Raw genomic sequence first — 27,239 nt, 5'->3', positions numbered from 1 at the left:
TGTTCCCTCTTTTCCATTTTTTTTTTTTTTTTTTTTTTTGAATTTTCCTCTTTTTCTCACATTATCGACAGCATCGCATCTCATCGGTTTGATTTTGCATTAGTTAATTAAATAACATACAAAGCATAGAATTAGTTTGAACCAATATACCCAATGAATGAAGCCAGTCATCTTATCGAGTAAACAAGAGTTTATAAGACAGAAGCATTTGTCTCTTTAAGATAAAACTCTGCCTGTATATCATAAAGAAAGTATGTGGAAGAAGATTCCTTCCCCCAAGTGGATTGCTGTGGGTCTGGTAGTTACTGCCGGTGGTTCGGGGATTGCATATGACAAGTATGAGCAGTCTCAGATTAGATCCAAATACATGGATTATGTGAGTGAGGGCAGTCATGCGCCTTTAGATACAAATCTAAGACCCAGGAAGCTTTTAGTTATCGTAGCTCCTCCTCCTAATGATTATTTGGACACTTCGTTGAAGTTGTGGAGACGGTGGGTCAAACCAATTCTTTACTCGAGTGGGTTGGATTATGAGGTTGTCACAGGGACTAAACAAGGTGAGATTAGAACAGAAATTGCCCAGCGTGTGCGTGATATACGTTCTAGACTAATAGAGCAGAGGAAAGAGGAGTTGAAGCAGGAGGAAGAAAAGAAAAACAAGAAATGGTGGTTCAACTGGAGAAGCTCCACAAAAACAGCTGCAAAGGACGAAATAGCTGAAGCAGATGAATCTGCCGTTAAAAATCCACCGAAGTTTGATACACGGTCTGTACTTGGTATTTTTTATCATAACGAGCCAAAACAAGTGGTTACAGAAGATTCACTAGTGGATCCTTCAGTTGCTGGTGGTGTCATTTGTATTGGTAGAGGTGCATACAAGGAGTACATTGATGGTGTTCACGAAGGTGTTTTAGGCCCATTGGAAGCACCAGTAGAAAAGCCCAGTGAAGAAACTGTTCCTGCTGAAAGTGTACCAACTACAGTGGAACAACATACCAACGTTTCTGATGATGCTCCGATCGTAAAACCTTTGGAATCCGAAATACCCAAATCTCTGGAAGAAAATTCTTCAAAGGAAGATGACCAGGCAGTCAAACCAGAAGCTGAAGAAGAAGCCACGTCTGATTCTAACTCCAACTCCGACTCCAACTCCAATGCAGAAAAAACGGCGGAAAATAAGGATTCTCAACCGTTGATTGTTAAACCCTTTATCAAGCCTTCTGAGTATGAGAATGCAACTATACCCCAAGAACTTACTAGTAAACTTGTCATAGATCCAGGAACTGGCGCACCAGCGTTCTTCCAACAGCCTCTACTGGTGCTTGCAGTTCCAAACTTAAGTGGCTTCACAACAATCCCATCGCGTATATCCAGATTCTACCAGAAAAGATTCAATTGTGAACAAGTCTCTCATGCTACGCTAGCAATGGTGGAATCAAAGTCAAGACCATTTACCGAAACTGACCTAGATCTAGCTGCTTATGAAGAACTCGATTGGCCGAAGAACTGGGTCGAAGAAGGTAAAAAGCGTGGAAGTGAATGGGTGCAACCTTTGAAAGGTGACCCAAGGATTATGGAAAAACTTCGCGTTATTGAACCGGCCATGGTATCACCTATCTCTCAGCAGATTGAATCAGAACCTGAATCTTCCTAACCCAAAATCAGCATGTATATAGTTTAGCGGTTGAACATCCTATGATGTGCGGGTAATCATCTCAAATCTTCCGAGTTGATTTATTCGAAAAGATCGAAGTTTAAATAAAAAAAAAGCCTTTAACTAAGTAAGTATAAACCTTTAAAGGGTGGTTAAATCTAGAGTAGTATGATGCCCTACAACCACAAGATATCTAACAAGCTTAATTAGAGTGTAATTGACTTCCAATTAAGTGTAAACCATTGGCTTGCGGCAAAACTAGGAAAAATGTCACTTTTCTATAAAACCCCTGTTGATATCGAAATATTATTTGATGGTGAGGATTCACGGAAACATATTGAAGTTCCAACAAGTTCACATGCAGCAAAAAGCTTATTTGATAAGTATCCACTTTTTGAAGATGGAGAAAGTGTTAGTGGAATAGTCACTCTGCGTGTTAGAGAAGGCAAGAAATTGGAACACTCTGGAATAAAAGTTTCCTTAATTGGAAGTATTGATACAACCAGTCATAACAATGAGGTGAAGAACAAAACATTAGACACATTTTTAACCTTAAGTATGGACCTTTGCCCACCAGGTGAGCTCGTACACTCAATTAACTATAAATTCAACTTCAAAGATGTAGAGAAACGGTTTGAAAGTTATTTGGGAAAGAACGTTTCTGTGCTGTATTATGTTAAAGTTACCATGATAAGAAAATCCACAGACATTGTAAAACTAAAAAAGTTCTGGTGTTATAGATATTCTAACGAAATGGCAGTTAATACAACTGATAACAAGCCTATTAAATTGGATATAGGTATTGAGAACTGTCTCCATATTGAATTTGAATATTCAAAATCTAAATATTCACTAAAAGACGTAATAGTTGGGAGAATATACTTCTTATTGACTAGGTTGAAAGTGAAGCATATGGAACTAAGCCTTATCAAAAGAGAAACTTGTGGGACGGAACCAAATCAACTATCTGATTCTACTTCCATTAGGTATGAAATAATGGATGGCTCCCCAGTGAAGGGAGAGACAATTCCAATTAGGTTATTTCTCGGTGGTTACGACCTAACACCAAATATGTCATGCAATTACTTCAACGTAAAGAATTATCTCAGTTTAGTGATAATAGACGAAGATGGACGAAGATACTTTAAACAAACAGAAATAATTCTCTATAGAACTATATAGTTTGCGAACGGTTCAAAATCCTCTTCGTCCGGGCGTGAACTAAATGTTCATCAACACAGCTAGAATTGTCCTTGTAAAACTTATCTTGAAGTATGTCTTCGATTTGTAAACGTTCCTTGGGATCGATCGAAAGAAGTTTCGAACAAAGAGGAAGTTCGATATCCAAAGATTCAGGATCTTCTTTGTATTGTTTAAAGGCCGGATCGTCAATTTTGGCTAGTTTCCATGGGTAAAGAAGTTTATTAGAATTATTGAAAAGTTCAAACATGATTATTCCTAAAGACCATATATCGACGGGTGGCCCTTCATAACTCAAACGCTGAAAGACTTCGGGAGCTATAAATGGTTCTGATCCACAGATACCATGACAATCCACCCGATTGGCACCGATGTCCACAGCAGAACCAAAGTCTATAATCTTAATGTTGCATAGTGATTGATCAACCATTATATTCTCGAGTTTTAGATCTCTATGCACTATGTTTTGTGAATGCAAGTAAGCAACTCCTTCACAAATTTGACAGAACCATAACCCTCGTTCCTGTATTGTCGGGAGTAGTTTCATCTTCATTAGCAGTAGCATAGTGTAGTCATAATAAGGAAACGTAATGGTATACTTCTTTTGGTCAAAATCAAGGGCTTCTACAATGTTTTCATGTTGCAGCTTTTTGAGCAATGCGTATTCATTATTACAAACTTGCTTATGATGACTGTGTCGGTCCCACGATATAAACCGCTTAATGGCAATTTTGGAATCGTCCTTACGATGGACGATTTCAACCTCACATGTGGTGCCTCGTACGACTTGGTTAGGCTTCTCTGCAAATGACTTGGATTTGTCTCTGCTCAAAAGACGGCCTAAAAAAGCCATCGTACTTTGCAAACTTTAATACGGCCTCTATACTTGTTTTACGTTAGGAAAACACAAGACTTACAGGTCTTATGGTCCATAGTTACAATGCATGCGTTTCTGTTTATACCTCTGCATGTTTTGACAATTATCATCTATTTATTTAAACAATCATGTAAAAACTCCACATATTTTTTTTTCACTACAATGACGCATTTGAGTGGCTACCTCCTCAAGTTTTTGATATCAATCAATGAGTTGAAGAGTTGATCTTTTGTGTAGTAATTAGTTTTATATTTGAACCGCAAATGTGAAAGTACGAGAGGCTAAAGCAAAGCGTACCTTATTATGTGCCTGTCTACCCTCGAACAACGGTAGATATATTCTTTAATTTCTTTTTCAGTATGAGTTGATTCTGTTTTTGACAAGAGCTCCCATTAATCTAAAAAAAAAAAAAAAAAAAACATACCGCATGATTAATATGTGTATATACTTTGTTTCTGTTGGAAAAGTATAAGTGATAAAAGTTAAGAACAAAGGGGTCCCAAGCCTGTTGAAAGATCCTAGAAGGCCGTACAAATGTTGCGCTGCTTTTAGGCGTTCTTTGAATGAAAGGTTTGCTACTTTTTTGATAGATAGCCTGACAATCTCTCTGTTTCCAAAGAGAATTATTCAAGATACATAATATGTAAAGCAGGATGTTTTTCCTGATTCGGAAAATCATAAATATAACTAATTTCTTTGCCTAAATGTACATAAACCAAAACAAAAGAGTAGCAGCACAGGTGAAAGGGGAAAAATGCATTCAAAGCATTCATGTATAGACGTTTGTTTATAATCATGGAGCTGGTACTAATTTATTTTAATCCTGAATGAAAGATATTTGATTGATTGAGTTAATGTTAAAATTCATTTTGCACCATCAATAGGAATATATTGTTAGTGATAAGAATCAATCAGGATAGTTGAGAAGAAGCACTTTACTTAAAGAGAATCACAAATAGCATTGGTTGTTGTACTGTTTCACTTCTCTCGGTATTCTTTATAGAATTATTTTCTTGAAAACTATTTCAAAGGCAATCGTTTACATTGAGCAGTCCGGTGATTAAAAAACGCTTAGTCTGACATTGTTGTTCTACACTATACGGATATGAATTCACTTTACCATGGTGGAATTCTGATAGTATGCTCGATGCTAAATCTAGCAACTGGTGGTATATCTATTGCTATCCTTAATGCGCAAGATTACTGGAAAGATATGCCGAGTGTAGTAATAATTGCATGTTCTTCTATGTTATGTGGTTTGTTACAGCTTGGCGAAGTACTGCTGAAATCTTCTCTTATATGGGCATTGAACCTTTTAGTTTGCCTAACAACGGCCATTACATTTTCAGCTGCTGTATCTCATTGTTATCAACTGTTACATACTATCGGAAGGTCGGATCGCAATATCCCTATCCCATTGATGACAGCTCAACTAGGAGTCCTTCTAGCCACCATGTTAATGAATGGTATGCAATTGAATTCCAGAATTCTAAATCTTTATAATCAACAAAGACATGGTACCGAGTCGTTGAAACCATTAAATGAGGATCTGGAGAAAGGATCCATTCCATTAGAACAAGATGATGAAAAGTACGTCGCGCTAAAAGCCAGTGCACAAACATTGACTCCAGAACTTGAAGCTGTGCTTGAGAAAAACTGGATGAATGAATACCCGCACTCTGGATCTGATACTACATCTACTCCATCTGTAATAAAGCATAAACTAGCATATCAAATGAATGGCGAATTATCAAACAAATCGTCTATAAGCAAACTAAGAAATACTTCGTTCCCTAATGATACCAGCCCCATAGCAAGAAGCCAACATGTATTTGAAAAGCTTCAGAGGAAATTCTCAATCAAATCACCAACAAACAAAGATAAACATCTGAAAACGGGTTCCAGTGCCTCAGAACCTCGAAACTCATTTCAGCCAGAAATAAATGCAAAGTATGTCACAAGACTATCTACCATTCCCGATATGTCGAAGAGTTATTTAAATATACTGAAACAAACTAACGAAGTTAATAGTGCAACCTCGGTGTGTTTGAAAGACTCTGATGATATCGATAGAAGTTTACTGAAAATGGAAAAAGACGCTCTCGACTTGTATGACAGTGTTTTACTGCCTTCTATCTTGCATAATTCAAAAATGATTGAAAAGTCTGCCTCACAATCTGCTAGTAGTCTGATCAATGAGGACAATATTAAAAAGAAAGACTATGTTAAGAACGATGAAGACGATGACGATGATGACGAACTGGAAAAAATATTGGAAGAGGATTTGCAAATACGACCATTGCAAGTACCTCATATATTCAAAGGCTCTGTTTCACAACCGAATTTAAGGACAGATATGAAGTCCAATACCATTACGTTAAATAATTGGAACGAAAACAAATCATCATTGTTGGAGAAAGAAAAACAAAATCAAAAACAATCGGACCATATGTACCTTCCTTATGATTTTGACACAAATTTTAGTTTCCCATCAAAGAAGAACAGTTCCCACTTAGCTTTTGTTGGCAGCGATGCGGAAGAAGAGATTATGACCTTTGTTGACGAAGCAATCAAACCTCATGATAACCAGTTGATGGAAGAAGGACTAAAGCAGGACTCCCCTTCTGTAAATCCATTGCTATATTCCCAGAGTATCCATTCCCCCACAAAATCTGTTTCTTCAGTTGCTACTGCAACAAAAACTCCGGTGAAGTTCAATTCTGGAGCATTTTCTACAGAAGACACTAGAGATGATTCTCAGATTTCCCTATACTTGAATAGTAATAATTCGAGACAAGTATTTTCCGCACAATCATCTCCAACGAGATTGAGTAAGAGACTCAGCCAGAGATTTTCTCGTGTGAATTTGAGGTATGATGATGAGTCGCATAACAATATGCATTCACATTCCAAATCACTGACTTTATCAGGCTTCCATTACCGTCACCACTCTGAAACGAATTCATATACTCAGATTGACCTGTCTTATATACATTCGTTGCAACAGAAACACTCACCACAAAGGTCTGTCTGTACTCAAAATTCAAGAAGAAGAAGCTCGATATACCAATCAGTTAGTGAGATACCGAAAATAGAAACTACTAACGATGAGTTACATCCGGTGTCGGATTCGGAATCCTTGGACATAGAAGAAGAAGAAGAAGAAGACAATGATATAGATAGTGCACTCAGTTTCGGTGCGGGAAGGGAGTTTGTAGGCGTCGATACCGGATTGAGTGAGTACGATAGAGAAAAACTTTCCATTCTTGTGAGTCGTCAACAAACTCTGAACAAGTACTAGCAACTGACAATATGGATAATAAGTGTAATAATAAAATTATTAATTAAAGCCCCGACTATATAATATTTATATTTTGGTTCTTTATATTTGCATAATAATACCCTAGCATCCGCCCTCTTTATTTGCAAAATATTTCATATTAATTCATATTATATTAAATGTTCGAAAGTATTTACTTCAAATTACAAACTTTATTTTTGGCAGACATGACAAATATTAATGCAAATAAACCCTTTAATTATTTTCCTTTACTTTCATGCTTTGGACGATTTAAGTTTACCCAAAGATGGTTCCCTGAATTAGCAGCCCAACTTAACTATCGTTTATAACATATTTCCGATAATAAATGCTTCCCCTCTTGGGTATATGACACGTATTTTTATGTACAGGGCTTCAACAACTTTGAATCTCTTTGATTAAATTCATATTGATAAACTATTGTTATTTTGTACACTGCAACCGTTTTGGTAGTATGCTACTACGAACGTTTGACTGATATTAATCCCGACATGTTTTTGTAGTCATGTGATAGAAAAATCACACTGCACGGTACTACACATATTTAAAATTTTCTACATCGCGTACTACGACATCTTACCTTTTCTTTTTAAATTGTGAAAGAATAAAGCGATGAGCTATAAGGTTAGGCGAGATGAGCTTTTACATTATGATATCAGAAAATAATGAATAGGTTCAAGGGCTTTTGTTAATCAAATACAACCATTTAACAAAATAAACTTCTGACTGGTTAATAAATCGCTCCCTTGTTTGAATAAATCGGGGAAAGAATAGTTTACACCCTTTAAACGATATCCAGAATGTCAGATTCGTTATTCGATGTCTTTGGCGAGACACCTGCCGAAGATCTAATACCTCCAGAGGAGCTTGCAACACTTCACGATGAAATTCCAGCTGAAGATAAGTCTGCTGCAAAACGCTCAAATGAAGAGAACGAAGCAAGTGATAATGAGGAGCGTAGTAAAAAAGTTAAGAAGGGAATGGCATTGATTGATGATAAAAAGAATAAAGAAGTTGTTGTCCCAGTTGTAGCGGATGCTTTTGAAAAGGAGGCTTCTCGTGAAGTCGAAGCGTCTACTGGGCTTGGTTCAGCTCAAACTGTCCAATTAGAAAGTGATGGTAAAGTTAAGTTGAGACATCAAGTTAGGCATCAGGTTGCCTTACCACCTAATTTCGACTACAAACCTATTGGTGACCACATCAGAACTAACGAAGCGCGTACTTATCCTTTCACATTAGATCCTTTCCAAGATACTGCTATATCTTGTATTGATCGTAGTGAATCAGTTTTAGTTTCTGCCCATACCTCTGCTGGTAAGACAGTTGTTGCCGAATACGCCATTGCTCAATCTTTGAGAGAAAAGCAAAGAGTTATCTATACATCTCCAATCAAAGCTTTGTCAAATCAAAAGTATAGAGAACTTTTAGCAGAATTTGGAGACGTTGGTTTAATGACCGGTGATATTACTATCAATCCTGATGCAGGTTGTTTAGTCATGACCACTGAAATTTTAAGAAGCATGCTTTACAGAGGTAGTGAAGTTATGAGAGAAGTCGCTTGGGTGATATTTGATGAAGTGCATTATATGAGAGATAAGGAAAGAGGTGTTGTTTGGGAAGAAACAATTATTTTATTGCCAGATAAGGTTCATTATGTTTTCCTATCAGCTACTATTCCTAACGCCATGGAATTTGCAGAATGGATTTGTAGAATTCATTCTCAACCATGCCATATTGTTTATACAGATTTCCGTCCAACGCCATTGCAGCATTATCTTTTCCCAGCTCATGGGGACGGTATTCACCTAGTTGTGGATGAAAAGGGTACTTTCAGAGAGGAAAATTTCCAAAAAGCGATGGCTTCTATTAGTAACCAAAACGGTGACGATGTTCATACTATTGGTGGTAGAGGTAAGAAAGGCCAATCATATAAAGGTGGTGCGGCAAAGGGGGAAGCCAAGGGCGATATTTACAAAATTGTTAGAATGATTTGGAAAAAGAAGTACAATCCTGTTATCGTCTTTTCCTTCAGTAAGCGTGATTGTGAAGAATTAGCTTTGAAAATGTCAAAACTAGACTTTAATACCGAGGAAGAGAAGGATGCCCTTACAAAGATTTTCAAGAACGCAATTGAACTTCTACCGGAAACGGATAGAGAATTGCCCCAAATCAAGCATATTTTGCCCTTGCTTAGAAGAGGTATCGGTATCCATCATTCAGGTCTTCTACCTATTTTAAAAGAAGTTATTGAAATTCTCTTCCAAGAAGGTTTTTTAAAGGTTCTCTTTGCTACAGAGACATTCTCTATTGGGCTAAATATGCCTGCTAAAACTGTTGTTTTCACAAGTGTTAGAAAATGGGATGGTCAACAGTTCCGTTGGGTCTCCGGTGGTGAATATATTCAAATGTCTGGTCGTGCTGGTCGTCGTGGTTTAGATGATCGTGGTATTGTTATTATGATGATTGATGAGAAGATGGAACCACAAGTCGCAAAGGGTATGGTTAAGGGACAAGCTGATAGATTGGATTCTGCATTCCATCTAGGGTATAATATGATTTTGAACTTAATGCGTGTTGAAGGTATCTCTCCAGAATTTATGTTAGAACATTCTTTCTTTCAATTCCAGAATGCAACATCTGTTCCAGTTATGGAGAAGAAAGTTGCTGAACTATCAAATGAGTTACAATCTATTCAGATTGATGATGAAGCAACCATTAAAGAATATTACGAAATTCGTAAGACATTGGATGGTTACAATGAGGATATCCGTACTATTATAACACATCCTGCAAATTCATTGGCATTTTTACAACCTGGTAGATTAATAAAGGTAAAGATAGATGGTAAGCATGATTACGGATGGGCTGCTGTGGTTGATTTCGTTAAAAGAACAAACAAACGTAATCCCACCGCAGTATATTCTGATCATGAGTCTTACATCGTCAATGTGGTAGTAAACACCATGTATGCGGATTCTCCAATAAATTTATTAAAACCATTCAATCCAACCTTCCCGGAGGGAATCAGACCCGCGGAAGAGGGCGAAAAGACTATATCTACAATCATTCCTATAACATTATCTTCCATTCACTCCATTGGAAATATTAGACTATTTATGCCAAATGATATTAAGGCAGAAAGCCAACAAACTGCAGTGGGTAAAACGTTAAGAGAAGCTGTCCGCCGTTTCCCAGATGGTGTACCAGTCGTCGATCCAGTTAAAAACATGAAAATACAAGATGATGATTTCTTGAAGCTTCTAAAGAAGGTTGAAGTATTGGAAGGAAGGCTATATTCCAACCCTTTGACAAATACTTTAAGATTAAAAGAACTCTATGAAAAATATACAAAGAAGGTTGCTATTGAAGCGGATATCAAAAACTTGAAGCATAAGATTAATGAGGCACAAGCGGTTGTTCAATTAGATGATTTACGTCGTAGAAAGAGAGTTTTACGTCGTCTGGGATTCTGTACTCAATCAGATATCATAGAATTGAAAGGTCGTGTTGCTTGTGAAATTTCATCTGGTGATGAATTGTTGTTAACTGAGTTAATTTTCAACGGTAATTTCAACGAGCTTTCACCTGCACAAGCTGCTGCTTTACTCTCATGTTTTGCATTCCAAGAACGGTGTAAAGAAGCTCCAAGATTAAAACCTGAACTTGCCGAGCCATTGAAGGCCATGAGGGAAGTGGCCGGTAAAATCGCTAAAATTATAAAGGACTCTAAAATCGAATTAGTAGAAAAAGAATATGTCGAGAGTTTCAGACATGAACTAATGGAAGTTGTTTTTGAATGGTGTAAAGGGGCATCTTTCACCCAAATTTGTAAAATGACTGATGTCTATGAAGGCTCTTTGATTAGAATGTTCAAGAGATTAGAAGAAATGATCAAGGAACTAATCGATGTGTCTAAAACAATTGGTAATACGACTTTAAAAGAAAAAATGGAAGCTGCTCTAAACTTAATCCATAGAGATATTGTCTCGGCAGGGTCATTGTATCTATAACTGATTATATAAAATCATACATATATTTATGTAATCTTTCAAAAGAAACTATGAAGTTTTATATATACTCATCAGCCACCTTGTGCTTTTCTGACAAACGTTTACTTCTACCATTCAAAATATTAGAGTACTCAGATTGCAATGGTATTAGCCAAATCGATAATTCTTGAGGATCGGCATCCAAAAGGTTTTCAAAAACTTTCTGTCTTAGGTCAAAGCACACTTGTTCGGTTACATTATTGCCACTATCAATTAAATTGTTCATAATTGCTGGTATGTTATGCGTTAGATGATGAATTCCATACAATTCAGATGTCAAACCCACTAGCAAAAACATTTGTTCTAAGTAAGGCATCGCTTCTAAAGATTTCGAGTTTATTTCGTCCTTGATAATATTAAAGCATTCTTCATCTTTTATGAGATTGACAAACATATGCACATTTCTTGGCCGTAGGTTTAGTTCTTGCAATAGTTCTTTATGAGACTTAACAATATAACTGGGATTTAGAACGGTTAGAAAATCCACACAATAAGGTTTATCCACAGACAACGGGAAGTGTCTGAGTTCAAGATTTTTAATATATGATTTCTCATCGAGATATGATATTTTAGAGAAGATTCGAAGCAAATAAGAATTGGCAAAATGAGATACATCATATAACTCATCTCTTCTTGCGTATGCCTCACCGAAAATATCGAAGGTCTTGTCAATATATCTTACAATCCATTCCTTGCCATGTCCTTTAATAACTAAATTCAGCAGTTCACATACATACTGGCATATATGGATGAAGACTAACACATCATTTTCCATTGCTTCTCTGATCGTTTTCTCATCCACTGAGAATGTGTCCTTTCTGAACTCTTCAAATGAAACGTTTGCCGCCAACATCTTCAATAGATCTAACAAACGGCAAAAAGTTGTAGAGTTATTAGAGTTCTTTGCATTCATAATGGTTGGGAGATTGTTTTCTAGAATTCTTCTTCTATTCAATTGGTTTGTAGACAATGTATCGAAAGTCTTTTCGAGTTCGCTAATAATCGAAACTACTGCGGAATCATCAAAATATAGCTTCAATAACTCATCTATTAAAGGTGTACCAGCAAATATATCTCTTGGATAAGCTGCAGAAATAACCTTACACACGGTGGTAATCAATGATCTACTCCCACTTTCAAGAGCAGCAACTAGGTCATCAACGGAAAACACGGCTAGAACATCTTCAAACGGACATAAAGCAACTATTGCATCTAAAAGCTCAATTAACAAGTCATAGTCAAAAAATTCAATGTCTGAGTGCAAAAGAAAGTTTTTAATAGAGTGTAATAAAGGCTTCACATCCTTATCTAGATTACTTGATGATGTTAAGTTCAACGTTAACTTTTCCATTAACTGGTTAATATCTGGCGAAATCTCCTCATTTCCAAGTTTCAAAGTTAATTTATCGATATCTGACTCTATGCTACCCATCGCTAATCTCTGCAAGTTTAATTTTGAGTAAGATTTATACCGCTTTTCGTCACTTTCTACTGATTTCAAGATGTTTCCTTATTTTAACTTGATATTGTCTCTAAAATGAGAAGAGTTCATGAATTTCTTATAACAAACTACTCGAGATGCGCAAACAGACAAGAGGCATCAAAATTGCAAAAAAAATAATTAAGGACACGACCCACTAGTGTGTGTCATATAAACAAGGTAACCCCCACGGTCCCCACTAAGATATAACAGAAACATGTTACCAGAGTCTAGACTCAGATCACTATATTCAGATTTTAGGGAGCTTAAGTTAGTTAACATCGACGGATATGAGGCGAACATAAGGCAATGGAAGGAGTATTTAATTAAGGAATATTGGCAAAATTCAGTAATTATTAATGGAGATGATATCATCTCTGATTTAACTATACCACAGTATGGTGCTCCAAAGAGTATTGATGTTGTTCTTGATGAGATGGTGAAGGATGGGACAATAGTCCCTATGGAAAGATACCTAAAAAGGAATGAGAGTGTTCTAATTTCGATGCTAAAGTGGACAATCAACAAGGTTGTCGTGGATTTATCATGGAAAAGCAGGTCGAACGAAGGCACTCGATACTTAAAACCTGTGAAATATGTGAACGTCTTTTGGCTAAAGCATAACAGTGAAACGATACAAAAACTATTACAGGAAAATATATACGAATGTTCCATAAAACCCACTGATTACATCTTCACAAAGGAGCACTTTTACAAAAAATCGGGAATTGACACCATAGTAAAAGATTGGGATTCTTACAATATAATACTTGATTATTTGTGTGATCAGAATAATATTGTCATGGCTTCAGATGACGAATCTGATGTCATTAAGGTAATTTCTCCACTGTCCCTTAACATAACTGGTATCTCCCAAGAAATTGCAGACTCCGATATTTACGTGGCTAAAATCAACCACTATGTGTTCATTGCGGAATCAGAGATCACATCGGCTCAAAAAGTGGTTGAACTAACTGGAAAGAGGCTTTCCAACGCAATTTCTTCCGGTCTTTCACTTGAAATAAAGAGAACATTACTCCGTTTGAAAAAGAGGGCAGAAAAGAATTTGGAACAGGCGTATATTAGTCTTGAATCCCTAAAGAAACTTCAAGAAGAAATATCTAATGCAACACAAACCGTTTCCATGGTAAAAATCATGAGCCAAGGAAGTTCTGCATTAAAATCTATCAATAAACAACTGATAGATGAAGAGTCTATTGCTGATATGTTAGATGAATTCCAAGAAAACAATGAGAAGCAGGAACGCATCAGCAAACTATTGGCTGGAGAATCTATTACAGACGAAACAGCTATAGAAAAAGAACTCTCATCATTAGAAAATGAATTACGTGAGGATGAATCACAAAAGCCAAAGATCCAGGAAACCCAACACGATTCACCATCGCTGGAAGAATCAGAAAAACACAGTTCTTCAACTGAGGATCTCATCAAAAGACTAGAAACGTTGAAAGTCTCTTCTGGCGATATAATTGAAGCCAAGAGGAGGAAAGAAAAGGATGAAGAAGAAGATACTGAAATGAAACAACCAGAATTAGCATGAGAAAGATTAGGTATATTTCGTTTAAATATTTAAGGAATTAGATCCGATTGATGTATTGATGAAATTAAAACTTATAAGTACATATATGCAATGTTTCAAAACGATTCAATCACAATAATGACGCTATAACCATGATGCGTGTAAAGAGCAAAAAAAAAAAACGTAAAATGACGGCATATGATACTCAACTATTGTTATCATCCGAGTGATGTGCATAATTTATAGGGGATGGAGAAACTCCTCGTGAGGGATCTGTATGTGTAATATTGGGAGAGGATAAAGGTGATACATATCTTGATGATGCTTCAGACTGAACCGCATCTCTATTTTCTTGAGGTAACTGAGATCGTTTAGTGTTTCCGCTTGTAGAAGATCCTTTGTACCACCAGGACGTTACGTTTTGGTATATTTTCCCAAGCAAACCAGGTCCCTCCACGTCTGCAATTTTTTGGGAATGACCTTGATTTTCTAGTGGTTTAAGAATCAATGCTGATCTGGGAGTTAGTTCCAGATCTAATAAGGTTGACATTTCCTGTGATTCAGTAAAAGTTTCACGCGGGATATTCCGATGAAATTGGTATGGCAGATCTTTGTCTGTTCTGTTTGCGTCCACCCATTTTCTCACGTCGTTTAAGGTCTCTGTTGAACTGAAGTCGTGTTTAAGGGTCTTACCGTCTGTGAGTCTTATCAATAAAGTGCAAACCGTTGAATTGATTATATCTCTGTTTTTTATGTTGTCATGAATAGGTTCGGAAGCTACTTCGGGTACGATAGGTATTTCTTGATCTTGTGAAATTAAACCTGGTGAAGAGCAAGATGAGTGCCTTCTGTGTTTCATTTCTTCTCGATCAGCTTTCATGAGTCTCATAATTCGTTCTCGCTCCTGCTGTTCTGTGAGTTGGTGTTTCTTAGCCCTTATCTGGTATTCTGTTAACTTGGTTGTGGTGGAGGCTGGCCCACTGGACGAAGAACCGACTGGACTTCCACTAGAACCCAAATCAGTACCCCTACTTGTACCAGAGCCTTCGCTACTGTCCTCACTAGAAATATCTACCAGTTTCCCGTGTGTTACTGCCCGTATTAAACGTGTCGAAAACTTATCCATATCAACTTGATCGTAACTAATCATTTCTACTATTTGACCTTTGGAAATGCAATACACACTAGGAACTTTCACCCCAGGGAAAATCTCTTCGAAGTAACTCATTTCCCGGCTTTGAGCCAACAAGCGTAACCATACACATTTATCCTTTAACTGCTCTGCAACTAGTGGAGTAAACCACGATTCAAACCATACATTATCTCCGTCTGACGTATAAACCAATAAAGCCTTATTCTCTCTTAATGATTTCTGCACGGCATTCTCCACGCTCGAAACAAAATGCGTGTCCAAATTATCCATATTATCAATATACATTACCTTATAAGTGGGGCAAGTTCCAAATAACCACCTTGATCGATTATGCTCCTTCTATATTTTACTCTTCAATAGTGTTTTGTAGTTGCTAAAAACCCCTTTCACTAATGTGCCTTTTTTTATTTCATAACAATGCGACATGACTTTCCGTTTTGCACCTTCAAGAACCATGCGATGCGTAAAGAGTCAAAATCGTTGTGGAAAGGAAAAAGAGTAGGAGTTCATACTCCAAAGGCAACTAATTAGATAATAGGAAGTTGTAGAAAGGGTTAAGATATTTTAAAACAGTGAAGGATACCTAGAGCTCGTGCGCATAGAAACTCTCATAGGTGATGAATTTTTCTCAGATCGCGCAATTGCCTGAGATCGAAGGTGTACGACTTGGATCAACTGTAGGAAAAGGATCGTTTGCATTTGTGAAAGAAGCTAGTTTAGTAGTAGACCCTACTACTTTGATTGCGGTCAAGTTTGTGCATCTGCCGACTTGCGAGAAACAGGGAATGAGTCAGAATGATGTTCTGAAAGAGGTGAAGATGCATTCACGATGTTCAGCACATGAAAATGTGCTGAAGGTAATTGATTGCAGTATCTCAGAGCCTTTTCTATGGATTGCTATGGAATTAGCAGAAGGTGGAGATCTTTTCGACAAAATTGAACCCGATATTGGTGTAGCGTCAGAGGTAGCTCAGTTTTACTACAAACAGTTAGTTAATGCGATTACTTATTTACACGAGACGTGTGGTGTAGCGCATAGAGACATTAAACCAGAAAATATATTACTTGATAGATACGGCAACTTAAAGCTGGCAGACTTCGGTTTGGCGTCATTATTCAAACGAAAGGATGGCACTAAAAGGATCTCAAGGGATCAAAGAGGCAGTCTGCCATACATGGCACCAGAGATTATATACTGTGATGGATACTACGCAGATATAACAGACGTTTGGTCAATAGGAATTTTACTGTTCGTATTACTTACAGGGGAAACGCCTTGGGAATTGCCTCATGAAGATGATCTTACCTTCCGTAGTTTTATCAAGGGTCAAGGGAAAATAAGTCAGGGTTCATGGCTCAAAATCGATCTTGTACAGTTAAACTTGCTGAGGAAAATACTACAGCCGGATCCAGAGAAAAGGGCATCCTTATCAACTTTGAGAAACCACGTATGGTACCAAACAAAGTCTAGGTTTGCGGATGAAAATGGCCTTTGTAAAAATCCGTCATTACTTGCAGAAAAACTGATTTCTAGACTGCAAGTGAGCCTTTCAGAGCATGAATACATCTCTTCTACGAATGATATGCCATCAAAAGACAAACAAAGAATTGCTTCCACTCAACCACTGGATAATGACTTTGCCTATATAGATATCATCTCTACGGATATACACAATGGTCTATCAGCAACGCAAAAAATTATATCAAATGATAGTAATTCATCTACCAGAGAAAGGTTTTCAACCACACAAAATACTTTCTTAACTCAAAATATCCAAGATGATCTGGCATCTTTACAATTTAATATTAGTACATCGAAACCAATACCCAATTTTTCTTCAAACAAATTGACGAAATTCTTTTCTACAGATGATATTGAAGTAATTCTTGCGGAATTAGAGAATGCACTGGTTGCACATGGTGTAAGAGTAAGTCAGAATCTCTATGAAAACCTTTTGGAACTCCAAAGGGCGAATAATAAAACCTCTCTATATCCTATTTTTATTCAAGTGAAAACATTTGATAGAAACAGGTTACCATTGACAGGTGCCTTGGCTATAATGCAATTAGATGATAATTTGAAATCCATCACTTTTGAGAGGAAGAGAGGCGATCCTTTAGAATGGAGGCGCTTTTTTAAGAAAATTACGATATTTTGTAGGGATATTGTTTACGTTAACTAATTTTACAATAATAACTCTTTTGGTTTATCTTTCCTCATATACATACATAAATTCAAAGCTACTTTTCGAGTTCTAGCATAAAACTGCATATAGCTTTTCTCAATATTCGCCGATCCTCTTCTTTTAGGGCATTGACATCATCTTTACTAACCTGTGAAAGGTTATCAACCAATTTCTGTATTTTCAAAGGTGGATATTCATTTTCCTTGTTTTTTTTCATTTTCTGAGTATCCCTCTCTGAAAAATCGCGACTTCGTTTCAACGGAACAGGCACTCCTGATCTTATTTCATCTTCTAATTTTACAATATCTGAACCAAATGGATTAAAAATTGGAATTTTGACAGGTAGATTAGATGATTCATTCTCTTCGGTGCCATTCAGTGAAACTGAAATGTCCGATGGGGACATCTCCTTTTTAATAAATATTTTTTGAGCATTAGGTCCATCACATTTTTTTGCATTTAATGTGGGTTCAGATGATCTCACTTTTGTTTCAGGCATTGTCACCTTACATATAGCGGATGCTGATTCACAATCAATTTCTGGCGCTTCAACTTTAGAAGGCGGTTTTTGCTGTGCTTCCGATTCCCTCTGAACACTTAAAATGTTAAGATCATTAGTAGTGTTTGAATGGATATTGTTTGTGATAGGTGTAGTAGTGCTAGTAGTTTTCGGTTCAATAACATCTGGTTTTTGTGCCGGCGAATCTCTCGTTTCATTTGGCGAGATGAACTGATATTTTCGTATAGTAGCGAGTCTTTTTGCATTCGCTTTATAAACATTAAGCTTTTTCATTAATGTTTTATTACCTTGAATTTTAAACTCGGAATGATTCAGGAACATAACAACCAGACTTGTTCCATATTGCTTATCTTTTGAAGTTTTCATGATGTTTAGAATAATTTTCATAATATCAATCAGGCTTTTAGAGTTATCCTCAACATAGTAATCTACTATTAGCGGGAATATCTTCTTTAAACGTTCTTTTTCATTTTCAGTTAATTTATGATCATTATTGAAGGAAAACTTCAAAACATCCTCCCTTAAAACATTGAAGACTTGATATTTTGTTTCCTTTAGTAGCTCTTCTATTATTGCAATACCGTACGACGACTCTCCACTAATAAAAACATTTCTAAGGTATTCAATCAGTTCTGAATTTAACTTCCCAATATTATTAACCATCATGGCTATAATTTTAGCTTCAAGAACTGAAAACGTAATTTGATGATGCGAGAAAATCTCAATAATTCGATCAACGTCTTTTCTTAATAAACATACTTCAATGACCATTGAAACAAGATCGTAAAATTTATTGCTGATTGAGTATTTGATTAGCAAATCAATTATCACATTTCGGTCATTATTTAGGGAAACGTCATCATCTGTAGGTACTAAAAGTTGGTGCAGAAGTTTCAGATTTGCTCTTATTACTTCATATTCCTCTTGTGCACAAGCGCATAAAAATAATTTTGTCTTAATTACGTCGTCATACTGATTAATGTGGGTGAATGATGATATAACTAAGGGTTTGGGAAGTACTTCAAGTAAAGGCAAATCTCCTAATAAAGAAATATCGTCGATTATATCGGGATTCTTCGTTAATGTGTCTTTAATAAGCTGAATTTGCCCTGAATTGATCAGAATAGAGGACAATTGCTTAAATGCCTCAGGTCTTCTCCAAAGACTTTCAGATATCATATTGATAGTTTCCTCGCTCCAGGTATTCTTTTGTTCTTGTAGCCATTTTTGAATAAAGTTGGCAAATAAGTGATCATCCCACGAAGACAGGTTAAGTTCGTTAGCTAAGCTTTTCCACTTTCCTGTTTTTCTTAGCCATGTGAATAGGTTATCGATAATCTCGGGTATTGGAGTTTTGTTAACTATCTTCAGAAGAGTTTTGTATTCAAGGTCGGACATATTCGTTGGGAGAAGCATAGAACCAACAATATTTGCAGTGTAATTCGATATTAAACTGTTTTCAATGGAGTGGAAACACCCAAATAGCAATAGAGGTTTAACAAAAGGCTTTACTTGCTGCAAAATCTCTTTGAATAGGTTGAATTGCTCTTCTTCTGAGATACCGTTCATAGGGAAGATATGTGTTAAAAAAATTGAATCATCATCAAACAAGTGTAGCTCGAATTTTTCTGCAAAAGTTCTTATAGTAGTTTTGAATGCATCGCCATTTCTATCAATCTTTCCTTTATTGAGAATCAGACTTAATAAATCCAATAGGGTGCAACAGGTTTGGGACATTGGGATTGTTGAAGGGGCCCTTCTTATCAAATGTTGCAAGCTTGTTAACGAATTTTGTGGGGCAAAGCCTGACCAATCGATAATGCTTTTTAGCAAGTTGACAATTGAACTCCAATTGTTTTCTAGAATTGCGTTATCCATAGGTTCGAAGTCGGTAAGATCTACACCGTTGGTTGAAAGAGCTTTCAATGGTTGAAATCCAGTGGAACGACGAGGTGATGATCCTTCATCATCAGAACATGAACGAAGAATTCTTGAAAAAATATGTTGTGCTTGGTATCCAAGAGTTGAACGTAATTGTGAATCTGATATGTCACTGAATAATGGTACCAAAATGTGCTTGTAGAGAAATTCAAATTTTTTTGGGCTCATGGTTCTATTATCACAACATACCAGATACATCAAACCGTTAAACAAAAAAGTGAGGTACTCATATAACCCTTCAGAGTTATCTGGATTAAATGGCTCCAAAATAATTTTCAGTAATCCATTCAGCATAGTAGAGCCCATATCCAATGTAAGGTTCGTTACAATCATAAAATTTATAATCCTCCGGCTCTTAATGGCAGTTCCGCACGCCACTTTGTTTTGTGATTGAAGAAGACTTGAATTAACTTCTAAACACATCGAACCGACTGGTTGTAATAAGAGGGGCATTGTTTCTGGCGTATTGAATAAGAGGCCAACTATACCTAACCAATAATCCATAGAGAGTTTGTACTCATCCCTTTCATCAATTAATAATTTCAATTTTTTACATAATGCTTCGAGAAGTGTCAGATTACATGGGTTAGCATCCATACTTCCCCAATTTGCATCCTCTGAAAACTGAGGCAAAGTTTTTATTTTGTTAAAAGGGATAGAGAGCAGATCATGAATGTCATGTACCATCTTATCACTTGTTATGGATTTTCTTAGAAGGTCTAATAATAGTAGATTACAGCATGACCTTATTTTTGGAGAAGAAAGTTTCTCCTCTGCTAGATAACGACCTGCTATTTCAACCGGAAACCATTCCGGTAAACTTTTGATCATTATTTTATTATATTTTTGAAGAAATTGTTTTAATACCATTAGTCGTTCGCATTGGACATTAGAGCTATCAATGTATCTCATTTGAAACACGGAATGTACTAAATGTTTGATCTGAGCATCAGGTAGATAAAACTGACCAAACTTCTCCTCTTTTAATAATGTCAATGGATATATCACCATAACCTTACTTGTGTTTTTATGTGTTAATGTCTCTTCACATTTCTTTAGGACCTCTGTAAATTTCAGTTGTAAATTAAGGTTTCCATCGAGATGCTTTATAACTTTAAAGTTTGAAAAAATAACCGTTAAGAACCTCACAACTTGAATGTAACACCTTGATTTAAATGGGTCCTTCTTGAGTTGTAATAGTAAAGAGTTCTGTAGGTTTTTTAGGATAGTTAAACTAATATTGAGTAATGGTTCTAAGTTTTCGATGATGACTTCAATTTTGTGATGAACTACATCGTTTAAGATCACACCATTCATGGATGGGACAATATTATTGAATGATGCAAATATCTCGAAGTCTCTTGCCTTTCCGCTGTTAAGAACGTGGATCCCACCTTCTATGATTTTCCTGAATTCAGCAACATTGTTTGGATTTATCATCCGAAGAATTTCACCTTCTGGCCAAAATGTTGGAGAGAATGGATCTATGGATAGATGTGTCGGTTTTCTAGGAGAACCGCGCAATGAACTCCGCTCTACTTTTAGCGAATATTGTTTTAAAATGGACTTAGATGGTGGTTTTGTCATCGAAGAGGGACGCATAGGAGAAGATGCAATTTGGTGTTCTATTGGCGAGCTTTCTATCTGATCCGAAAACGAAACACCTTTCCGAATAGGTGAAGATAGTGGCGATGGAGAGGCATCCATAGTGTCTCGATCTCTTTTTATTGCTATATCTCGCCTATTTCTTGGTGTTGGAGATCTCTGATACACATTATCTGTTGTAGGCACGAGTGCAGGCGCAGGATTTAAAGTCATATTTTCATTCAGTGCAAGCACATTTTGTCCATTCATAGTTAAAGTTTTTTTGAGAGCGGATCTCTGTGTTATATGCTTATCCAACACATCGAGAGCTTTGATCTTTCCCTCAGAACGCGTCTTTTTTGATGGCTCTGTCATCGTGATTCGCTTTTGCACTTAAAGAGAAAATCAATCCCCTTTTAATACACCTCTGCTACCACTCTTAGATTAAAAAATTCTTTTTAGAACGCGTATTAGCTGTTATAAGCACTAGAAGTTGGCTCTATTATGTTGAGATGAGCTGTTTCTGTAATTGTCGTTATGTAGAAAATTATATGCTTTGAAAAGAGATTCTTATTTTAATATGAAAAATTCAAGAGTAATATAAATATTTGTGAATGTGGTAAAGAACAGTGCAATGACTTAGATTAGAAGTGAAATTGAGGGTAAGGAAGTTCACAGTGGCTGACTATATCAATATAGTTTTGCATCAGAACATATATGACAATTCAATATAAATAGTAAAGTTTCATTTTAATAGGGATGGGAAATTCAGCGTATATTGCTACAATCAAAGTAGTGTTATTAGGAGAATCGTCTGTAGGAAAAACAGCTATAGTGACTAGATTTACAACTGGGGAATTCCAAACTAATAATGCCACAATCGGTGCTGCATTCACAACGAAGGAGCTTGAGTGGGTTGGAGAAGAAGATGATATTTCTAGAAAGGTAAGGTTTGAGATTTGGGATACAGCAGGTCAAGAAAGATACCGTTCGTTGGCTCCGATGTATTACAGAAACACAGACGTTGCTGTAGTTGTATTTGATGTTACTCAACCTGAAAGTAGAGATAAAGCGAAGTCATGGATTGATGAACTCCATTGTTATGTGGAAGACTATAAAAAAGATGATATTGTAGTACAAGTTGTTGCGAACAAATCTGACCTTATAGTACGAGGGGAATCCGAAGATGTTTGGAACGGTGTGAAGTTGGTTTCTGCAAAAACTGGAGACGGTATAGAGCAGTTATTCAAGGATATAGCTGAAAATATGCCACTTGATAAATTCAAATTGGTCGGAGGTAATAATGAGCTGGCGAATGTCGACGAAAACACATCTCGTATAGAGCTGGACTCTGTACACCGGGCGATAAATAATGCTTCATGCAACTGCTAGACTGAAAATTTGGAATGTCTTCTTGTAATACGAAAATACCTTAGGTTATACTTGTTCACTTTAAATAGTCAAATATTATTTATGGAAGAAGGAGTCGTTACTATAGTTCACCTGGGACTGGGAATTCGCCAGCCCATTGGTAAACTTCAGCTGCAAGTTCCTTAACTTGTTCGGACTCATTACATAACTCCTTAAAGTTTGCTAACTTAGATCTTGCATCCTTAGCATCTGGGGACTCTTGAGATTTAATACCAATTGCCAATTTCACCGCCCTATCAATGTAACTAGCAACTTGAGCAAACTCTTGAGGTCCAAATCCTCTAGTAGTCATAGCCGGAGTCCCCACTCTTAAACCAGATGGGAACAAAGCGGATTTATCACCTGGAATAGTGTTCTTGTTAGCAGCGATGTTGATCTTTTCCAATAAAGCTTCCAATCTTGCACCGTCAATACCCAAGTTAGACAAGTTGATAAGGATTAAATGAGTATCAGTACCATCAGAGACCAATTTGAAACCCTTTTTGATTAATTCTTCACTGAACACACGGGCATTCTCTACTACAGCAGTTTGGTATTCCTTAAATTCTGGAGTAGAAGCTTGCTTTAAGGCAACTGCCAAAGCAGAGATAGTATGATTATGTGGTCCCCCTTGGTGGCCAGGGAACACAGAGAAGTTGATTCTCTTCTCCAAGTCATACATGATTTCCTTACCCTTCTTGGTAACCTTTCTGACACCCTTTCTGTAAAAGATCATTGCACCTCTTGGACCACGTAATGACTTATGTGTGGTGGTTGTAACAATATCGGCATAATCAAATGGAGATGCGGTCACACCAGCTGCAATCAAACCAGAAATGTGTGCCATGTCAACCATCAAATAGGCTCCACATGCATCAGCGATTTCTCTAAAGCGCTTGTAATCCAATACTCTGGAGTATGCTGAAGCGCCAGCAACAATGACCTTTGGTCTAAATAGTTTAGACGTCTTAGACAAAGTATCGTAATCGATGATACCAGTTTGAGCATCGACATGATATGGCATTGTTTGAAAGTACTTTGATATGTAAGAAATTTTGGTACCGCTTGGCAATTGGTAGCCGTGAGATAAATGACCGCCGTGTGGCAAGTCTAATCCCATCAAACGATCATTTGTTTCCATCACAGCAGAATAAGCGTACAAATTTGCTGGTGCACCGGACAATGGTTGAACATTGACACCCCATAACTCAGGATCTAAATTGTAAAGCTCTAAAGCACGCTTTTGACACAGCGACTCTGCCATGTCAATAAATTGGTTACCACCATAGTAACGTTCACCAGGATACCCTTCAGAATATTTGTTTTGCATTTCTGAACCCAAAAGATCCATAACTGACTTGGAAGTGAAATTTTCACTAGGAATTAAAGTGACAGAGTGCTTTTGTCTTTGACGCTCTTTTGTCAAGATATCGAACATCTCAGGATCAATATCTTGTACATGCTTAGATACCAATAATTGGTTACCACTTACTCCGGCAGCAGCAGCTTTTGACGACGCATAACGTCTAACGCCAATTAACACATTTCTAGAACAACGAACACTTCTTGACAGCATCCTGTATTGCGGTATGATTTCTACTGTTTAATACAGATCCTTAGTTACCTTATTGACCGTTAACAGCACTGCTTCCTTTTAGGCGATGACTTCTTTCTTTCGAAAACCTATAGGAAGGTGTGTGCAACATTGACTTGAAATGAAAGGCATGTCTGTTAAGAAAAGAAAAAAAAATTGAAACAAAAACCGACAGCCAAAAAAAAAAAAGTTAAAAAAAAAAAAAAAAAGGTATGCGATCTTATTTCCCTGGCAATTCGGAATTTCAGGGTTTACTTTAGTGTGAACCTAAATGATGTTGAAACATCCAATTCTCCAAGTATCTCCACAATGCAACGATTAGATAGTTCTTGAAAAGTGTATGTAAATGGAAGACGTTTGCTCGGAAAAAAGAACCCATAAAGTTTTTGTTGGTCTTACACTCTGTTTTCTTTACAAAAGTGTTGATAGTTATCGTTCAAAATTTCCCGATTTGGAAAATGATACCTCGGAAAATTATACTGAATACTTCTAAGAATTGCATAGGCCGCAACAATGCGATTAGATACATCGATGAGCTACGTGAAAGTGAGACAGTTAAAAAAAAAGAATGCGGTCTCATCAGCTGTTTCGATTAGATAAAGATTTATCTACGCAAGCATACGCGCCTAATTATGAGATAAGGGTTTTATGGGGTCCTTTATAATGGAAGACGTACATACACATACACACACACATATATATATATATGATTCATTGTGCCTTCAATAGTCTTGTCATGAGGCATGTTCCTAGCAACTATTGGCATATTTTCATATGTCACAAGATTGAAAGCAACCAAGAGCAGGGAACATGAGTGCAAAACTTGGGGGTATCACTTCGGTGATGAGCAATGAAGAGATAGAGATTATTCATGAGCAAAAGAAGATTGAAAGTGAGTCAGAACCTCAGGGGAAATGGGCAAGATTTTTCAAGAAGCTTGAAGTTCCTCACACGGGCAAACCACTATCTGTCTTAAGAAACCCTGATCTTGAGCCGATTAGTGTTGAAGACAGAACATGGGGATTCTGGTCCTTTTTCGCTTATTGGGGGCTTCCTAACTTTGCAGTTGCTACATTCTCAACTGGTTCTGCGTTACTTGATCTCAACTTAAACATACAACAATCAATCGGTGCATTGGTGATTGCTAATGTACTCATTGCAGTGGTAACTATTATGAACTCAAACCCAGGCATCAGATGTCGTATTGGATATACGTTAGATCAAAGAATGATTTTTGGAATTAGGGGTTCTTTCATCGGAATCATATTCCGTGTTGGTTTATCAGTTGTTCAATATGGATATCTCGCTTGGTTAGGAGGACTATGCACCAACATGATATTTAGTTCCTTCTCGTTAAACTATTTGAACATGAAGAATACTTTTCCTAGCTCAGTTCCAATGGCCAAAAGGGATTGCATCTCTTTCCTGATATTTCAAATAATCCAAATGCCATTAGCATTTGTTAAACCAAGGAAAGTGAATATACCCTCCATCATTTCCTGCTTCATGACACTATTTGCCATCATTGGTATCATGGCCTACCTGATATCGAAAAATGGGGGACCAGGCCCTCTTTTCTATAAGAAAGTTGACCTTTCTACTTCCGAAAGATCATGGATGTGGTTATATGCTATCGCAATTTGGTACTCTGGTGTTTCCGCAGGTGTCGCTAATCAATCTGATTATTCTCGTTTTTCATCTAATTCAAGGGCTTCATATTTGGGACTATTCTTAGGGATTGTCATTCCTGGTACCTTTGTCTCCTTGGCAGGTATGCTTTGTGCATCCGCATGCTTGAAGTTATATGGTACCGCTTATTGGACTCCAGATGAAATTGTAGCTCAATGGTTAAATGATAACTATAGTTCCAAAGCTAGAGCTGCGGCGTTTTTCATTGGAATTTCCTTCACGAGCTCGCAGGTGTTCCTAAACATGACTCAAAATGGTTACGCATGTGGCTTTGACCTAACAGGCCTTGCTCCCAAATACATTAATGTTACTAGGGGTACACTATTTTGCCAATTGATATCTTGGGTTGTTCAGCCTTGGACTTTTTTCAATACAGCTTCTTCATTCTTAAATGTCATGAGTTCCTTTGGTATCTTCACTAGTCCTATCATTACGATCAATGTTATCGACTTCTATATCATTCGCAAACAGAAGGTGTCCTTGTTAGATTTCTTCACTCTCTCACCCCTTGGTACTTATTGGTATTGGAAGGGTATTAACCTTCGGGCTGTTGCAGCACTTATTTGTGGTGTTACTCTAGGTTTACCTGGCCTAGCATATTCTGCAAATACCCATATTAAAGTCAACCAACCTATGATGAATTACTACTACGGGTACTTCTTTTTCATCCCATTAGTTACCGGGTGTGTTTACTATGGTCTAAATCTTATATTTCCACATAAACACAATAGACAAGGAGAAAATGATCCAATTGATTACTTTAACTGTTTCACTGAACAAGAGCGTTTGGAAAGAAACATGGTTGCATTTGATAACTCAAAGGGTGATGTATACCAATACTTAGATGCGGAAGAGAGTTCAATGAATGACTTAAATGAGGTGAACGAAGTCATTAATAGTGATAAAGCAGAGAAATAGTCAGTTTGAGTTAATAAATTGCAGTACTCCATATTTATCATTTATACACACTCACATCCTCCTATATTTTGTTGAACAAAATATAATGTATAGTATCAACTGTTCAGAAAACTGAAGAGTCTTTA

General features: G+C 36.9%; 13 protein-coding genes across 13 annotated transcripts; 8 read left to right on the top strand and 5 right to left on the bottom strand.

The window, feature by feature from the left end:
• Positions 1–253: 253 nt before the first annotated feature.
• TIM54 (Tim22-complex subunit TIM54) lies at positions 254–1,654 on the top strand (the record flags this gene model as incomplete). The annotated part of the gene is made up of 1 exon (XM_022820031.1): positions 254–1,654. One exon carries the CDS (start codon positions 254–256, stop codon positions 1,652–1,654), a length of 1,401 nt encoding a protein of 466 aa, XP_022676534.1.
• A 267-nt stretch (positions 1,655–1,921) lies between these two features.
• PEP8 (retromer subunit PEP8) lies at positions 1,922–2,836 on the top strand (the record flags this gene model as incomplete). The annotated part of the gene is made up of 1 exon (XM_022820027.1): positions 1,922–2,836. The coding sequence occupies one exon, from the start codon at positions 1,922–1,924 to the stop codon at positions 2,834–2,836; it is 915 nt and encodes a 304-aa protein (XP_022676533.1).
• Positions 2,829–3,707, bottom strand: RTK1 (putative serine/threonine-protein kinase; the record flags this gene model as incomplete). Its single annotated transcript, XM_022820026.1, has 1 exon — positions 2,829–3,707. One exon carries the CDS (start codon positions 3,705–3,707, stop codon positions 2,829–2,831), a length of 879 nt encoding a protein of 292 aa, XP_022676532.1.
• Positions 3,708–5,184: 1,477 nt separating this feature from the next.
• Positions 5,185–7,032, top strand: IRC8 (Irc8p; the record flags this gene model as incomplete). Its single annotated transcript, XM_022820025.1, has 1 exon — positions 5,185–7,032. The coding sequence occupies one exon, from the start codon at positions 5,185–5,187 to the stop codon at positions 7,030–7,032; it is 1,848 nt and encodes a 615-aa protein (XP_022676531.1).
• An 818-nt stretch (positions 7,033–7,850) lies between these two features.
• Positions 7,851–11,060, top strand: MTR4 (ATP-dependent RNA helicase MTR4; the record flags this gene model as incomplete). Its single annotated transcript, XM_022820024.1, has 1 exon — positions 7,851–11,060. The coding sequence occupies one exon, from the start codon at positions 7,851–7,853 to the stop codon at positions 11,058–11,060; it is 3,210 nt and encodes a 1,069-aa protein (XP_022676530.1).
• Positions 11,061–11,118: 58 nt separating this feature from the next.
• On the bottom strand, positions 11,119–12,531 carry HSM3 (Hsm3p; the record flags this gene model as incomplete). The annotated part of the gene is made up of 1 exon (XM_022820023.1): positions 11,119–12,531. The coding sequence occupies one exon, from the start codon at positions 12,529–12,531 to the stop codon at positions 11,119–11,121; it is 1,413 nt and encodes a 470-aa protein (XP_022676529.1).
• Positions 12,532–12,796: 265 nt separating this feature from the next.
• On the top strand, positions 12,797–14,140 carry CHM7 (phosphatidic acid-binding protein CHM7; the record flags this gene model as incomplete). The annotated part of the gene is made up of 1 exon (XM_022820022.1): positions 12,797–14,140. The coding sequence occupies one exon, from the start codon at positions 12,797–12,799 to the stop codon at positions 14,138–14,140; it is 1,344 nt and encodes a 447-aa protein (XP_022676528.1).
• Positions 14,141–14,324: 184 nt separating this feature from the next.
• Positions 14,325–15,557, bottom strand: UBX7 (UAS and UBX domain-containing protein; the record flags this gene model as incomplete). Its single annotated transcript, XM_022820021.1, has 1 exon — positions 14,325–15,557. One exon carries the CDS (start codon positions 15,555–15,557, stop codon positions 14,325–14,327), a length of 1,233 nt encoding a protein of 410 aa, XP_022676527.1.
• Positions 15,558–15,889: 332 nt separating this feature from the next.
• Positions 15,890–17,455, top strand: CHK1 (serine/threonine protein kinase CHK1; the record flags this gene model as incomplete). Its single annotated transcript, XM_022820020.1, has 1 exon — positions 15,890–17,455. One exon carries the CDS (start codon positions 15,890–15,892, stop codon positions 17,453–17,455), a length of 1,566 nt encoding a protein of 521 aa, XP_022676526.1.
• Positions 17,456–17,513: 58 nt separating this feature from the next.
• On the bottom strand, positions 17,514–21,878 carry RIF1 (DNA-binding protein RIF1; the record flags this gene model as incomplete). Its single annotated transcript, XM_022820019.1, has 1 exon — positions 17,514–21,878. The coding sequence occupies one exon, from the start codon at positions 21,876–21,878 to the stop codon at positions 17,514–17,516; it is 4,365 nt and encodes a 1,454-aa protein (XP_022676525.1).
• Positions 21,879–22,262: 384 nt separating this feature from the next.
• On the top strand, positions 22,263–22,895 carry YPT10 (Rab family GTPase YPT10; the record flags this gene model as incomplete). Its single annotated transcript, XM_022820018.1, has 1 exon — positions 22,263–22,895. The coding sequence occupies one exon, from the start codon at positions 22,263–22,265 to the stop codon at positions 22,893–22,895; it is 633 nt and encodes a 210-aa protein (XP_022676524.1).
• A 100-nt stretch (positions 22,896–22,995) lies between these two features.
• SHM1 (glycine hydroxymethyltransferase SHM1) lies at positions 22,996–24,489 on the bottom strand (the record flags this gene model as incomplete). Its single annotated transcript, XM_022820016.1, has 1 exon — positions 22,996–24,489. One exon carries the CDS (start codon positions 24,487–24,489, stop codon positions 22,996–22,998), a length of 1,494 nt encoding a protein of 497 aa, XP_022676523.1.
• An 828-nt stretch (positions 24,490–25,317) lies between these two features.
• On the top strand, positions 25,318–27,114 carry THI72 (nucleobase cation symporter-1 family protein; the record flags this gene model as incomplete). Its single annotated transcript, XM_022820015.1, has 1 exon — positions 25,318–27,114. The coding sequence occupies one exon, from the start codon at positions 25,318–25,320 to the stop codon at positions 27,112–27,114; it is 1,797 nt and encodes a 598-aa protein (XP_022676522.1).
• Positions 27,115–27,239: the final 125 nt, after the last annotated feature.

Source organism: Kluyveromyces marxianus, chromosome 5 (assembly GCF_001417885.1).
Source record: "Kluyveromyces marxianus DMKU3-1042 DNA, complete genome, chromosome 5".
NCBI classification, from domain to species: Eukaryota; Fungi; Ascomycota; class Saccharomycetes; order Saccharomycetales; family Saccharomycetaceae; genus Kluyveromyces; species Kluyveromyces marxianus.
This window is presented reverse-complemented; position numbering and strand designations above follow the sequence as displayed.